Source organism: Myotis davidii, unplaced genomic scaffold (genome assembly GCF_000327345.1).
Source record: "Myotis davidii unplaced genomic scaffold, ASM32734v1 scaffold2301, whole genome shotgun sequence".
Classification (NCBI taxonomy): domain Eukaryota; kingdom Metazoa; phylum Chordata; class Mammalia; order Chiroptera; family Vespertilionidae; genus Myotis; species Myotis davidii.
In genome coordinates, this window is record NW_006291016.1 from 72,600 (window position 1) to 86,845 (window position 14,246).

Consider the following 14,246-nt stretch of genomic DNA (forward strand, 5'->3'; position numbering starts at 1 on the left):
CTTCAGTCCGCACGCCGACGCTCTATCCACTGAGCCAAACCAGCTTGGAATTGTTTTTTAATTATATATCCCACCAGCAGAGAGTACTAGGAGCTGTCTAGTGAAAGAGTGAACACATGGTCCTGTTTCCTCATCTGGCTCATCTCTGAACACGTCCGCTTATGGCTTTGGATCTAAAGCTTCCCACAAATCTTTCACAATACCACCTCTTTCATCAAATCCCTTTGCCCCCACTTTTCTTTTTTTAAAAATATTTTGATTTTTTACAGAGAGGAAGGGAGAGGGATAGAGAGTTAGAAACATCGATGAGAGAGAAACATCGATCAGCTGCCTCCTGCACGCCCCCTACTGGGGATGTGCCCACAACCAAGGTACATGCCCTTGACTGGAATCGAACCTGGGACCCTTCAGTCCGCAGGCTGACACTCTATCCACTGAGCCAAACTGGTCAGAGCTCGCCCCCACTTTTTTTTTTAATATATTTTATTGATTTTTTACAGAGAGGAAGGGAGAGAGATAGAGAGCTAGAAACATCGATGAGAGAGAAACATCGATCAGCTGCCTCCTGCACATCTCCCACTGGGGATGTGCCTGCAACCAAGGTACATGCCCTTGACCGGAATCGAACCCGGGACCTTTCAGTCCGCAGGCCGACGCTCTAGCCACTGAGCCAAACTGGTTTTGGCCCCCACTTTTTATCTACCCTTTGCTAACAACGAAAGCTGGAAAGCACTGGGAGGCAAAACACTAAGGAATCATGGAGGGTTGCTGGGATTTAGAGGACACAAGGGAACTGCCGCAAAGGTCAGGTTGAAGGAATGCCCTGTAAATGCCTTGGCAAGAAACCATGGACACATGGATAGTCTGTGATATGTGTAAGAAAAAGATGTGTTCAATGGCATACAAAGGCATCTGTCCTGATTTCTTCAGCAGACAGGAAGCAACATGGTGGATTCACAATTTCGATCATTTTGAAAGTGTTTATTATTTAATAACTCTCTCTCCCTCTGTCCCAGCCAGCCACTCTCTTGTTCTACTTTTCTAGTCATCCTAAAAGCTGAATACATTCTTTTTCTCTCGGGGGGGATGAGCATAAACACTAAACCAATAAATGTGATGAGGCCTGCATCAGGCACTATGTCACTGAGGAACGCTGGTCTCCAACAAGCGTGACTTTCCCTGGGGCTTCAAAAGGTAGTCCTTTTTCATAGTATCCGAACCACTCATGGAGTTAAAATGCCGCTGCCCATCTAAATACAGCATGGACTCTGAAACACAAGAGAGATAACCATGGAGAAACTTGCAGTGCCTCAGAACAGCAAGGTATAAACACAAGACTACTCGGGAACACTGGGCAGCAGTGAGAACGCAGAACTGGTGCCCGGCAAGTGCTATTGGGCCAGGGGTATGCAAGATTCCCAAGCCTCGACTCCCACCCCTTTCCTTTGGCTGGACCAGTCTTTGACCCCCAGTGGCTGCTTGCAGCTGGCACCAGCCCTTCAGACAACAGCCAGGTGGGCAGAGCAGTCACAGCCACCTGTGGGGCCAGGAGGCATTCTGGCCTTCAGGGCTGCAGACCTGAAAATGCACAATCTCCTAAAGATGTGTTCAGTGGTTGAGCATTGACCTATGAACCTGGAGGTCATGGTTTGATTCCCCGTCAGGGTGCATGCCCGGGTTGTGGGATTGATCCCCAGTAGGGGGCATGCAGGAGGCAGCTGATCAATGATTCTATCTCATCATTGATGTTTCTCTCTCTCTCCCCCCCTCCCCCTTCCTCTCTGAAATCAATAATATATATTGATTTTAAAGGTGTGCTCTTGAGCTAACAGGCATCAGTGTGCTTCCTACAACAATTTGAAAGGAGAAAATTTCTTGAAAAGTTCCTGCCTTTGTTAGGGACACACCATCCTGGCTGCTTACCTCCATACGTTCTGGGGAAAACCAAGGGCACTTCATTCTCCGACATGAACGTGAAATGAAAGACATTGGTGGTCGTATGTTCTTTATTGTGCAAAGAGGCCACTTCGCTGTGGACTCTGACTTGAATGTAGTTGCCTTGAGTAAAGCAAACCTAAGAGATTATAGATACGAGTGAGCTGGTCACATTGGGAAGGGGGAACAGGCAGTCACAAGAGAAGTAATAGCTGTAGGATATCAAAACTGCTCTTCTAGGCCCAAATGATCATAAATTGTATTTTATCTCATCGCACACCTACCTGGGAAGACAGAAACAGCAATGATCCAACCTCAACAGGTTTCTGAAACATGATGTCATCCACTGCCACGACAAATGGTCGGGAACCACTATTAGGAAAGGCAGAATTTGGGGTCAAGTGTAAAATTCAGATGCTATTTTTTCCCTAACAAGTGACTGAAGCGAAATTTAAATGATCAAAGAATAAACCTAGAGAAGGGGAAAGCAATCATACCAGCGAGGAATGAATGGTAAGACATGTCACTGTGATGAGATCAGTGCCAAAGTCACTGTATCTTTTCCCTTCAGCATTTTATCACCTCCATTTCTCATAGGTCTTTACAGGCAGACCTCGGAGATATTGCAGGTTTGATTCCAGACCACCGCAATAAAGTAAGCATTGAAATAAAGCGAGGCATAACCTTTTTGCTGGTGGAAGTTCTTGCCTTCAATATTTAAAAAACACAACATCTGTGGAGTGCAATAAAGCGGAGCACAATAAAACGAGGTATGCCCGTAATGTATTAATTTACCTAGTCAGAGTAACAGACTTCTAAAATGAGGATCAAACCCAGCTGGTATAAGTGTGATATTTATTTTAAAAACACAACAAATTCCCCAACACATCCAGACTGGTCCAAAATGTTTCATTTCAGTGGGGTAGTAAAAATTGCTTCTCAGAAGTCAATACTACCTTAAATCTAACTTACCCAAAGTTACAAGCAGTAGCCCATCCGAGTTCATATGCTTTCCTCATAAGGAAACCACCAAAGATCCGATTGAAAATATTCCTCTCCTATAGGACATAAAATGAATGATAGGAAATACAAGATCATGGCCACCCTCATATACAGAACAAAGGAATTAATAATGCCAAAGAACAGAGACCAGTTTAAAGATACCATATCTTAGATCAGTGGTTCTCAACCTTCCTAATGTCACGACCTTTTAATACAGTTCCTCATGTTGTGGTGACCCCCAACCATAAAATTATTTTCCTTGCTACTTCATAACTGTAATTTTGCTACTGTTAGGAATCGTAATGTAAATATCTGATATGCAGGATGCATTTTCATTTTACAAATTGAACATAAAGCACAGTGATTAATCACAAAAACAATATGTAATTATATATGTGTTTTCCGATGGTCTTAGGCGACCCCTGTGAAAGGGTCATTCGACCCCCAAAGGGGTCGTGACCCACAGGTTGGCGACCTATAGGTTGAGAACCGCTGTCTTAGATGAATATCATGGATGCAAGTTATCCTATTTAGGTTTTTCACCATATCACAATACCTGAGGGTGGCAAATTTCCAAGCTCTTCAGTTTTGATTTCTCCATCCATACTGCATTAGGGGGCAAAACTCGACTTTGAAAACTTATAGTCCTGTGCAAATAGAGAAACAGTAAACCCTGTTAGGGCCATGGTTTAGCTGCTAAAAAGTAAAATATTTGCAAAAAATTTCCAATATGTTCAGGCAAGCCTGGCTATGGAGAACACCAAGGATTAATGCATCCTAATGTGGAATCTCACCAGCCTAACTTACTTTTTGTTTTAAAATATTCTTTATTCCAAAGAAAAAGGAAGAGGGAGAGAGAGATAGAAACATCACTGATGAGAATTATTGATCAGCTGCTTCCTGCATGCCCCCCCCCCCACTGGGGACTGAGCCCACAACCCAGACAAGGTGCCCCAACCAGGAATCGAACTGTGACCTCCTGGTTCATAAGTCAATGCTCAACCACTGAGCTACACTGGCCGGGCTAGCCTAACTTACTTCTGATCCAGTGTGTTAAGAAACATCTCATGGATGGTCGTCCTCTCCTCAGCACTGGGAGCCATTTTCAGTAACGACATGGAGCTGAAGGCAACCCTTCTCCCCTTGTTCACTGAAATATGGGACAATAAGGAACCATGGTCAGGAGGGTCACACTGCACACTGGGGTTTCTGAACTGGGCTGTACTTCCAGACTGTAACAATCCCCCTGGAAATTGTCCATACGGCTCACAAAAACTTTCTGCGATTCTTTGCTTTCACAAGGAAATTATATCAGCTCAGCGTAAAACCAGCTATAATCATCCTGACCTAGAGCCCCAAGCAAGTTATTTCATTAAAGATACATTTACCATTTCATGAACAATCAGAAAAAATTACTTCAATTAATAAATATTGGCTGATTGATAAAATTGTTCAAAGTATGAACTTCATGGAACAAAAAATAAGGTATTTTTAATTTCAATAAATTCTTGGAATGAGTAAGACACCTGACTAATATGAGTCCATGCATACTCTTAAAACTAATCTCTTCTGCAGTACAGTTAATGTGCTTTTAAAAGTTTATCTTATTATAAAAAATTAATATACATTCTCCTTGTCTAAAGAGCGCTTCTTCCTTAGGGCCTTCAGGGATGAGTGGATTTACAAATGCCGACCTAAAGAGAAGAAAAGAGTATAAATTAAAATGTTATTATCTTCCCTAGGCAGTTTGGCTCAGTGAATAGAATGTTGGCCTGTGACTGAAGGGTCCTGGATTCGTTTCCAGTCAAGGGCACATGCCCGGGTTGCAGGCTCGATCCCCAGTCGGGGGCATGCAGGAGGCAGCTAATCAAAGATTCTCTCATCATTGATGTTTCTATCTCTCTCCCTTCCTCTCTGAAATCAATAACAATATATTTTAAAATATTCTTTAAAAAACAAGCAAACAGCAAAGACTTGAAAACTGGTAGGTAATAGTTAATCTTCTATTTTTATTAGATAATAACATTTTTTAAAAATATATTTGATCGGCCTTCTACATGCCCCCCACTGAGGACTGAGCCTGCAACCCGGGCATGTGGCCTGACCAGGAATCGAACTGTGACCTCCTGGTTCATAGATCGTAGGTCAACACTCAAGCACTGAGCCACACCAGCAGGACTTTGCTGTTCATTTTGAATAACGCTTACTGACTGCTTCACACAAGGACTCTGGAACAATAGAGGAGGCTTCTGGTTACAGACCCATCTGCATAGTAGGAAGTTCACATTATCAAAAGGACACAACTGCTTGCCAACATGTTTCACCTGATCCTAATCACAAGGAAGCAGTCAAAATTGGTTGCAGAACATCCTACTAGACATCTGGACTCGACTTTTCAAAAATGTCAAGATAGAAAATGTCAGGGTGACTAATTTAAAGAACCATGGTAACCAACTGCAATACATGATCCTTGATTAGATCTACTGTAGGGGAAGAAACCATAAAGGATATTTTAGGGACAATTGGCAAAGTTTGGATATGGATCATATATTGCATAATACAATTATATCACTGTTCAATTTCTTGGGTATAATAAAAGCATTAAGATTATGTAGGAGAATTATCTTATTCTTAGGAGATATATGCTAAACTATTTATGGGTGAAACAGTCTCAAACTTTCTAATGATTCAGGGGGGAATGTGTATATATATTTATAGAGGACGGGAAAATAGGTTGGTGGCAAAACATTAATTGGCGAACTTAAGTAAAGGGTATATATGTGTTCATTGCATTATTCTATTTGTCTGTAGGTGTCAAATTTTTTAAAATAGAAAACTGAGCAAAAAGGAACATAGTATTTCACTGCAGTAGAATCCAAAAGTTTGATGAAACAACAATGGAAACAAAAGACCTGAAATGGCAGTTTGGGAAACTGAAATACATCAGCTGAGAGAGGAATTTTGAGTAATGCCCCCCAGTGCTGGCAAAGGAGCCCCAGGCCAGGCACCAGAGCAGCAAGCAGGTCGCTGGGGATGGTGGGAGGACTGAAGCTAGGTGGATGCATTTGTCGCTCAGGCCAGTCACCAAGGTATTTTTCAATCTTAACACATTTTCATGTCAGCTTTTCACGCAGCAGAAATGACGTCTCATTGCAAACTCCTCACTCAAGTTTGTAATACAAATTAGACTCCCCAAAGGCATCTAGACTAGCGGTTCTCAACCTGTCGGTCGAGACCCCTTTGGGGGGTTGAACGACCCTTTCACAGGGGTCGCCTAAGACCATCGGAAAACACATATATAATTGCATATTGTTTTTGTGATTAATCACTATGCTTTAATTATGTTCAATTTGTAAAATGAAAATACATCCTGCATATCAGATTCATAACAGTAGCAAAATTAGTTGTGCAGTAGCAACGAAAATAATTTTATGGCTGGAGGTCACCACAACATGAGGAACTGTATTAAAGGGTCGCGGCATTAGGAAGGTTGAGAACCACTGCTCTAGACAGTCCTGTACAAACAGCAATCCTGTAACACTCTCTCCCACCCTATTCCCCCCAACACAATTAGATGGTTTTTCTCAGTTTGAAGGCCTTGGGTGGAACTGTTGTTAGGAACCAATAAATCAATTTAAGAGAAAAAAGATAAAGTAGAAAGCTAAATGAGTTAAAGTTTGTACAATTAAACTTGAAAATGACACCATAAACTCATGAGGTTGTTTATTTATTTGCTTTATAATATACACCCAAGCTCTGTCCACTAAAAAGGCCTAGACATGATGATAAACTAGTAACAATACAGTTCTAGTGCCTAGATTTTGGTCTCTAAATATCAGTTCCCACTAAAAGGAACCCCAGGACTCCTTGGGGAAATGGCTGTTTCTAGGCCTGGGGCAGGAAATGTGTAAGATGAGCCCAAGATAAGTCGTTGCACCAGAGAGCAGGCAGGTATCAAAAACCAATGGGGAAATGTCAAAAGGGCTTATCACAGGAGGCAGCTTAAAGAGGCTCCCACTGACCAAAGAGAGTATACTCTGAGCGGCAAGAGCACTGGCTACAATTCGCGGAAATACATTTATATGTTAAAATCCATGCATTCATAATGATACTTTTTTTTTTAAACCAAAAAAGTAGAAAAACCATGCTGTCACTAGCTCATTCTTTTGCAAATGTGTAAGTAAAACACGGGAATGAAACATTCATCTTACTTCCCTTTACAAACCAAACTGCCCTAGTTGATAAGGGACAGCTCTTCTTCACAGAACTCCAGCTAATAAATGTTCAAAGAATGACAGAATTTGAGAATCCTTCTACACTCCCGCATGATTAAAGCAATGATCAACAAAGGGCATTAAGAGCCGTGGAAAAAGACTGATGGGGAGCTAGCTATGTGCAGGATGACAAAGTATACATTGGATACACCCTGCCCTGTAGATCATTGCTGATCATAAGCGGATAAACTGAACTTGACAGTGGCAAGATCAGGTTGTCACTACTTGAGCCCCGCATCAATCTTAGCATCGCTAGGAGGGAGACCATCTATACCTCCTTATACAACGCAATACAAGACATGAGATACACAGCATCACCCATGAAGTGCTCTCACCCAATAAGTTGAACCTGAATCTAATCAAGGCTCTAGCTCTTACTTCAGTTTATAGAAAATACTAGAAATAAAGAAACAAGTCCATGCTTCCTCATGGTATTTTTTTTCTTGAAAATCCAGAAAGTTGGACATTGTCTAGAACAGGGGTGGGGAACCTTTTCCTGCCAAGGGCCATTTGGATATTTATGACATCATTCGCAGGCCATACAAAATTATCACTTTAAAAATGAGCCTGCTCTATTTGGTCAAACATTTAATTAACTCACCCCTACTGCCTTGGCAGGGCCAGGCCAAATAATTTCTCAAGCCTTATACGGCCCACGGGGTGGATGTTTCCCACCCCTGGTCTAGAATAACCCACTGGGCCTTTCAATGAGTTGATAAAACAATAAGGATGCATGCAATGATGCTAACACCTTGTGTCAACAGCAGCTCACCTAGTGAGTGTTGATACTTTGGGTCTGAGTGGGGGGAAAAGAGGAGAACAGTGGAGACACACAACTATTCTGGATTTAAACAACCTCTAGAGACCGCACAACTGTGAATACACTAAAATCCATAAAATTGTACACTTTCAATGGGTAAGTTCTTTTTTTTATATAGGTTAGATTCAAACCAGGGTCTGACGTTTTGTTTCTTTTTTTAAAAAAAATATATTTTATTGATTTTTTTTACAGAGAGGAAGGGAGAGGGATAGAAAGTCAGGAACATCAATGAGAGAGAAACATCGATTGGCTGCCTCCTGCACACCCCCAACTGGGGATGTGCCCGCAACCAAGGTACATGCCTTTGACCAGAATCGAACCTGGGACCTTTCAGTCCACGGGCCGATGCTCTATCCACTGAGCCAAACCAGTCAGGGCTCAATGGGTGAATTCTATATGTGAATTATATCTCACTGAAGCTATTAACCAACAAAACAGGCTTATGAGACATAAAAATAAAATATAATATGTGGACTTTGTTTATATCCTAATTTGAACAAATCATTAAAACGATATTTGGGGAAAACGGAATATGAATTATTGGAATATACTAAGGACTGACTAGTATTTTTGTTAGGTGTGCTAATGGTAGTGTAGTTATTTAAGAAAATATTCTCATTTTAAAAATATTTTAATACATTTTCTTATTTCAGAGAGGAAGGAAGAAAGTGAGAGAAACATCAATGATGAGAGAGAATCATTGATCAGCTGCCTCCTGCACACCCTCTACTGGGGATCGAGCCCACAACCCGCGCATATGCCCTGATCAGGAATTGAACCCTGAGCTCCTGGTTCATGGCTCGATCCTCAACCACCAAGCCACATCAGCCAGGCAAAAATATCCTCATTTTTTAAGAGACGCCTAAACTAAAGTTTTTAGAGGTGAAATGTCATTATGTCTGGGATTTGCTTTAAAATGTTATAAAGAAAATAATATACTTTAAAAAACAGATGAAGCAAATATGGCAAAAATAGTAAAACTCTTAAGTGTAGGTGATGGGCATATAGACATTCATTATGCTCTTCTCTCTGGTGTTATGTATCTTCAAAATTTTTCAAAATAAAGAATAAGAAAAAAAGAACAATTACCCCTTATTTTCAGAATCACGGGCCACCATTACAAATGTTGCTTCCAAAACAGGACAAAATTCACTGTCTTGTAACTAAAGAACAAAGGAAAGAAAATGCAGATGTAAGAAATGCATTTCCTGGGAAGACCTGCTACAATTCTAACAGAGAGCGTGCATGCTTTGAGAAAGGCAGCAATTAGAAAAAGAGGAGAAAGTGTGGTACATTTATACAATAGCATACTATGCAGCTGTAAAAAAAAAAAAGAAGGTTCTCTTAACCTTTGAGTCAGCATGGATGGACCTGTAGATTATTATACTGAGTGAAATAAGCCAGTCAGAGAAAGAGAGGTACCATATGATTTCACTAATATGTTATAATGAACAAATGAACTAACATGGAAGGCCTGGGGTGGGGCAGGAGGAGTCCAGAGGAGGGAGGCAAAGGGGGGAAAAATGGGGGACATCTGTAACACCCTCAACAATTTTTTTTAAAAGAAACAAAAAAAGAAGTGCATTCATGAACCACCAGCTGCTGAGTTTCCAGGCACAGAACTAGGCTCTATGTGGGGACAGCAGCGTGACCAGGAACCTGTGGTCTAGAAGGAGAAAGACACCCCAAAATTCCAAACAGTGCATTGCAGGACATGCTGGGATGGACATGAGCTAGAGGCTGTGGAGCTGAGCCTGACTGGGACCCAACAACAGGGGTCACAGAAGGACCTACTACATCATCATTTCACTGTCCTGCTTCAGAGGCAGGTGGACCTCCCGCCACTCTCATAGACATTAGCATTTTCAGGAACCTTAGTGTGCCAACTACCAACACGTTTAGGATTCCTTAACTGAGCATAGGGGCTCCTAAGAAGGAATAAGATCAGTGACAAATCCGTGGATTAAGCTAAATACTTACAATGCACAAAACCCTTTGAAGTTTTAAGGTGTTTCTTTATCCCTTAGAAGTCTGTACTTCCAGGACAATCATATCATAAAGTCCTATCATAACCTGAGGGTCCATTCAGTTCCTTCCTCATCACTAGTCCTCGTCACTAACACCTGTTTGGACCCTAGTACCTCCTCCCTTGACTTTCTTCTAGCACCTGCTCAAAGCCTGTTGGCCCTGTATATAAAGCCCTCCACCAGAGCCCAAATTCCTCTCCAGCTGTTCCCAAACACTTCCTCATACCCGCACCTTTTTCCCCAGCCATGGCCCTGGAATGGACCATGCTGTTGAATACCTCTGTTCCATGCCTTCGCCTGATGTCTTCCTCATGGCTACATTCATCACTACCACTCCCCCACCCCCCAACCCCCCGCGGCCCAGTCAGCAAACACGCATCCCTTCGCCCCAGACACAACTCATCATTCCTCCTTTGTTTGCCACTAAATGCAAAGTCCTCTCCTGACAGTGGTTCTCACCCCCGTAGAGTTATTTGGAAATGTGTAGGGTTGTCACATTACTTGGGAGACATTACTAGTGGGATGGGGGTGAGCAAGGAGCTGAACACTTCACAATGCAGGGGGAAAGTCCTGCAGGACAGAGAATTTTCCCACATATAATGCCAATAGTGTCCCTGTTGAGAAATGCTGCATCATACTTAATATACTATACCATGATCATTTATTTAAGTGGCCGCTTCCCCACTGCATCATGAGTTCCTTGAGGACAAAGGCCATTTTCATTGACATTTGTACCCTAAGCACTTAGCACAAAAACTGCCTATAGCAGATACCTGATACAGCCAATGTATGAATCAAGGTAGGTAATTATTGAGGACTACCAAAATGAAAACTCCAAGAAAATGAAACTGGGTTTTGCTCACGGCTGGATACCTAACACAGAATGGCAGGCAATACATGATTGCTAAGTGAACTGTTAAATGAGTGGACGTCAGGAAGTGGGCTTGGTGACTCACACCCAGATCCTGTTTTTGAGAAGCATGTGACCTAGTAGAAGAGAACACATGTTCCTACGAAGCTCTGAGGAGCAGAGGTCAGCAGGTCAGAGAAAGGGTTCTGAGGAAGGCATCATGGGAAGGAACAGGCAGTATGAGCTGGAGGACCAGGTAAGGATTCGAGCATGGAGTGACCTGGAAGCACAAGTGGAATGTGGATGTGCAGAGCCAGAACACAAGGATTTCAGGAAAAGGAAAAAGCATAAGCAATGATATCAGTCACTTGCTCACTATTTAAACTGTGGTTTATTATAATGAACACCTACTAGGCAGCCGTGGGCAAACTACGGCCCACGGGCCGGATCCGGCCCGTTTGAAATGAATAAAACTAAAAAAAAAAAAAAAAAAAGACCGTACCCTTTTATGTAATGATGTTTACTTTGAATTTATATTAGTTCACACAAACACTCCATCCATGCTTTTGTTCCGGCCCTCCGGTCCAGTTTAAGAACCCATTGCGGCCCTCGAGTCAAAAAGTTTGCCTACCCCTGTAACTAGCTCCAAGTATCGGGAATGCCAAAATGAACAACTCCCTACCCTTAGGATGCTCAAAGATGCTCTAAGAAGGTATTTAAGTGATGTTGGAGCTAGTTTCCGGAGACCCTTGGATCCTAACTAGTCAAAGGAGTTTAGACTTTAATGAGCAGATAATGGTCAAGGTTTTTAGAAGGAGAGTGATGTGATTTAAGGTCAGCTTTGGAAGGTCTATCTGATAAAAATGTATAAAATGAACAGAGGGTGAAAACATGCAACAGGCCGGCAGACGAATTGAAAGACAGTTCAGGTACTCACACAGAGGCAGTGGGGGCTTGAACAGGACACAGGGGCCAAGGGCAAGGGCGAGAAAGGACCGTGGTGGGTTGCGGAGGATGATGAATTTGTAAAACTTGGCAAAAGGCTGCACAGGAAAGGGAAAAATTTAAGCTATCACAAAGGTATGCAGCTGGGAAACCAGGATGACGACAAAGGGGAAACACTGAAGGAAGCTCAGGATTAGAAGGGAAGCTGACACTCAATTTAAAACGCACTGGACTGGAGGTAGCAAGAGCCCGTGAAGGGAGAGATATAATAGGTACTTGGAAAGTTGGGTTTGAAGGTCAAGACCAGAACAGAGATTTGGGATCATCTCCATAGTAACAATAAATTAGCATTATTGTCAACATGTGATTAGTAGTTACTGTGTGACAGGCAACATAACAAGTTCTTCATATGGGTGGGATGTTTTCCATTTCATCTGTACCACACCATATAATATGGTACTATTACCGCTTCCATATTGCACTTGAGAAATCAGAGGCTCAGGGAAGGTGATTTACCCACAGTCACGTGGCTAATAAGCAGCAGAGCTGGGATTTGAACCTACATGCACACAAACCAGAGGCACCTATTGCCAAGCTCCTCTATGGAATGGAAAGGACCACTCAAGTAATGAGTTACTAGGCAAAATTGCCAATGAGAAATGAAAATTTAAAAAAAAAGTTCGTACTTGCCTAACACTGATTTTCATTGTGTCTCACCTCCTAATAATCTCTGTATCTCTTTTTCAACCGACTTGTCCAAGATTCAAATTGTCAAGTTTCCCTAGAAAGCTGGTCCTATGCCAGCAATCTGCTGCACGTGGCACTGCACGTAGCACTAGGAATCAACCATGAAGATTTAAAAAGTGTGTGGACAAATCATACAGATCCCCAACAATTTTATTGTGTTTTGTTTTAAAAACAGTACTACTGTCAGTTACAGCTGCACTGGAGTTACAGAATCCAACCACTTACATATAGCATCAAATACAAAACTACTTAAGCACTAGCCGGGTAGATGAGTTATTTGGGGCACTGCCCCACACACTGAAAGGTTGCAGGTTCAATCCCCAGTCAGGGTGGGTATGGGAGGCAGCCAATCCCACATCGGTGTTTCTCTCTCCTCTCCCTTCCTCTCTTTCTAAAATCAATTCTAAAAATCATATCCTTGAGTAAGGATTAAAAAACTACTTAACTATTTTTGACAAATAACTACTGTTATTTTTTTTAGAGAGAGGAAGGGAGAGAGGGAGAGAGAGGCAGAGAGAGAGAGAGGCAGAGAGAAACATCAATCTGCTGCCTCCCATACTGACTGGGGATAGAAGCTGCAACCTAGATTTGTGCCCTGACCAGGAATCACACCCACAATCTTTTGGTGTGCGGGATGATGCTCTAACCAACTGAGCCACCCGACCAGGGCTTTGACAAATAACTTTTTTTTTTGACAAATAACTTTAATTACTGCAGAGCAAGCTTTAAACTTTTTCCAAAAGGTGAAGTATTTCAAAATTCTGTAACAACAAAAAAATGTATCTGAATAACAGGTCTACTGAATACCCTGGCTAAACTAAAAAAGTCATTTTTAAATAAGTTTTCATAATAAAATCTTAGACATATGCTGAACTATTTGATTTCTGTGCTATTATCCCCTTTGAGGTAGTTTTCCTTGTCAAATTTCTCCATTTCTTTATAGTAGCTATTCTATGTTTTGCTCATTAGGGGTTCCTAACTGCTGTGATAGTCTAAGTGTCTGTTCTGGGTTAAACTGTGTCCCCAAAAATATATGTTGAAGTATCTATAAACACGCATATATTTGGAAATAGAGTTGTTGCAGATATAATCAGTTAAGATGAGGCCATACTAGAGTAGGGTGGGTCCTTATCCAATATTATTGATGTCCTTATAAAGAGAGGAGAAGAGACACGGAGACACAGATGCACAAGAGGAAATGCCATGTAATAATGAGGCCGAAATGGAAGGGTTACAGCTACAAGCTAAGGAATGCAAAGGACTGGCAGCAAACTACCAGAAGCTGGGAAGGAGCAAAGAAGGATTCTCCCTTACAGATTTTAGAGGGAGAATCCTGCCGAGACCTTGATCTTGGACTTCCATCCTCCAAATTGTGAGAAAATACATTTCTGCTGTTTTATGCCACCTGGTTTATAGTATTTTGTGATAGCAACCCTAGAAAACTAACACAGTGACCGATCCCATGCATGCCTAATGTAACTCAGACATTTGTGCAACTCTCCACACAAAAGCAGAAGCAAGCACCTTTCCATGGAGCTGAAATGATTTGAAAGTAATAAACACTAAACAGCCGAAACCGGTTTGGCTCAGTGGATAGAGCATCGGCCTGCGGACTGAAGGGTCCCAGGTTCGATTCCGGTCAAGGG

At 42.0% G+C, this 14,246-nt stretch overlaps 1 protein-coding gene across 1 annotated transcript in view; it reads right to left on the reverse strand.

Annotated features, from left to right (window-relative positions):
- Positions 1 to 960: 960 nt before the first annotated feature.
- ACOT9 (acyl-CoA thioesterase 9) overlaps positions 961 to 14,246 on the reverse strand; it is a 32,057-nt gene continuing 18,771 nt past the window's right edge. The window contains exons 9-16 of the mRNA XM_006764153.2: positions 9,121 to 9,194; positions 4,564 to 4,631; positions 3,976 to 4,087; positions 3,494 to 3,584; positions 2,908 to 2,993; positions 2,220 to 2,307; positions 1,924 to 2,074; positions 961 to 1,268 (exon numbers count right to left, since the gene is read on the reverse strand). Coding sequence (XP_006764216.1) covers positions 1,141 to 1,268; positions 1,924 to 2,074; positions 2,220 to 2,307; positions 2,908 to 2,993; positions 3,494 to 3,584; positions 3,976 to 4,087; positions 4,564 to 4,631; positions 9,121 to 9,194 — 798 coding nt within the window. The 3' untranslated portion in view covers positions 961 to 1,140. The remainder of the gene's footprint in view (positions 1,269 to 1,923; positions 2,075 to 2,219; positions 2,308 to 2,907; positions 2,994 to 3,493; positions 3,585 to 3,975; positions 4,088 to 4,563; positions 4,632 to 9,120; positions 9,195 to 14,246) is intronic.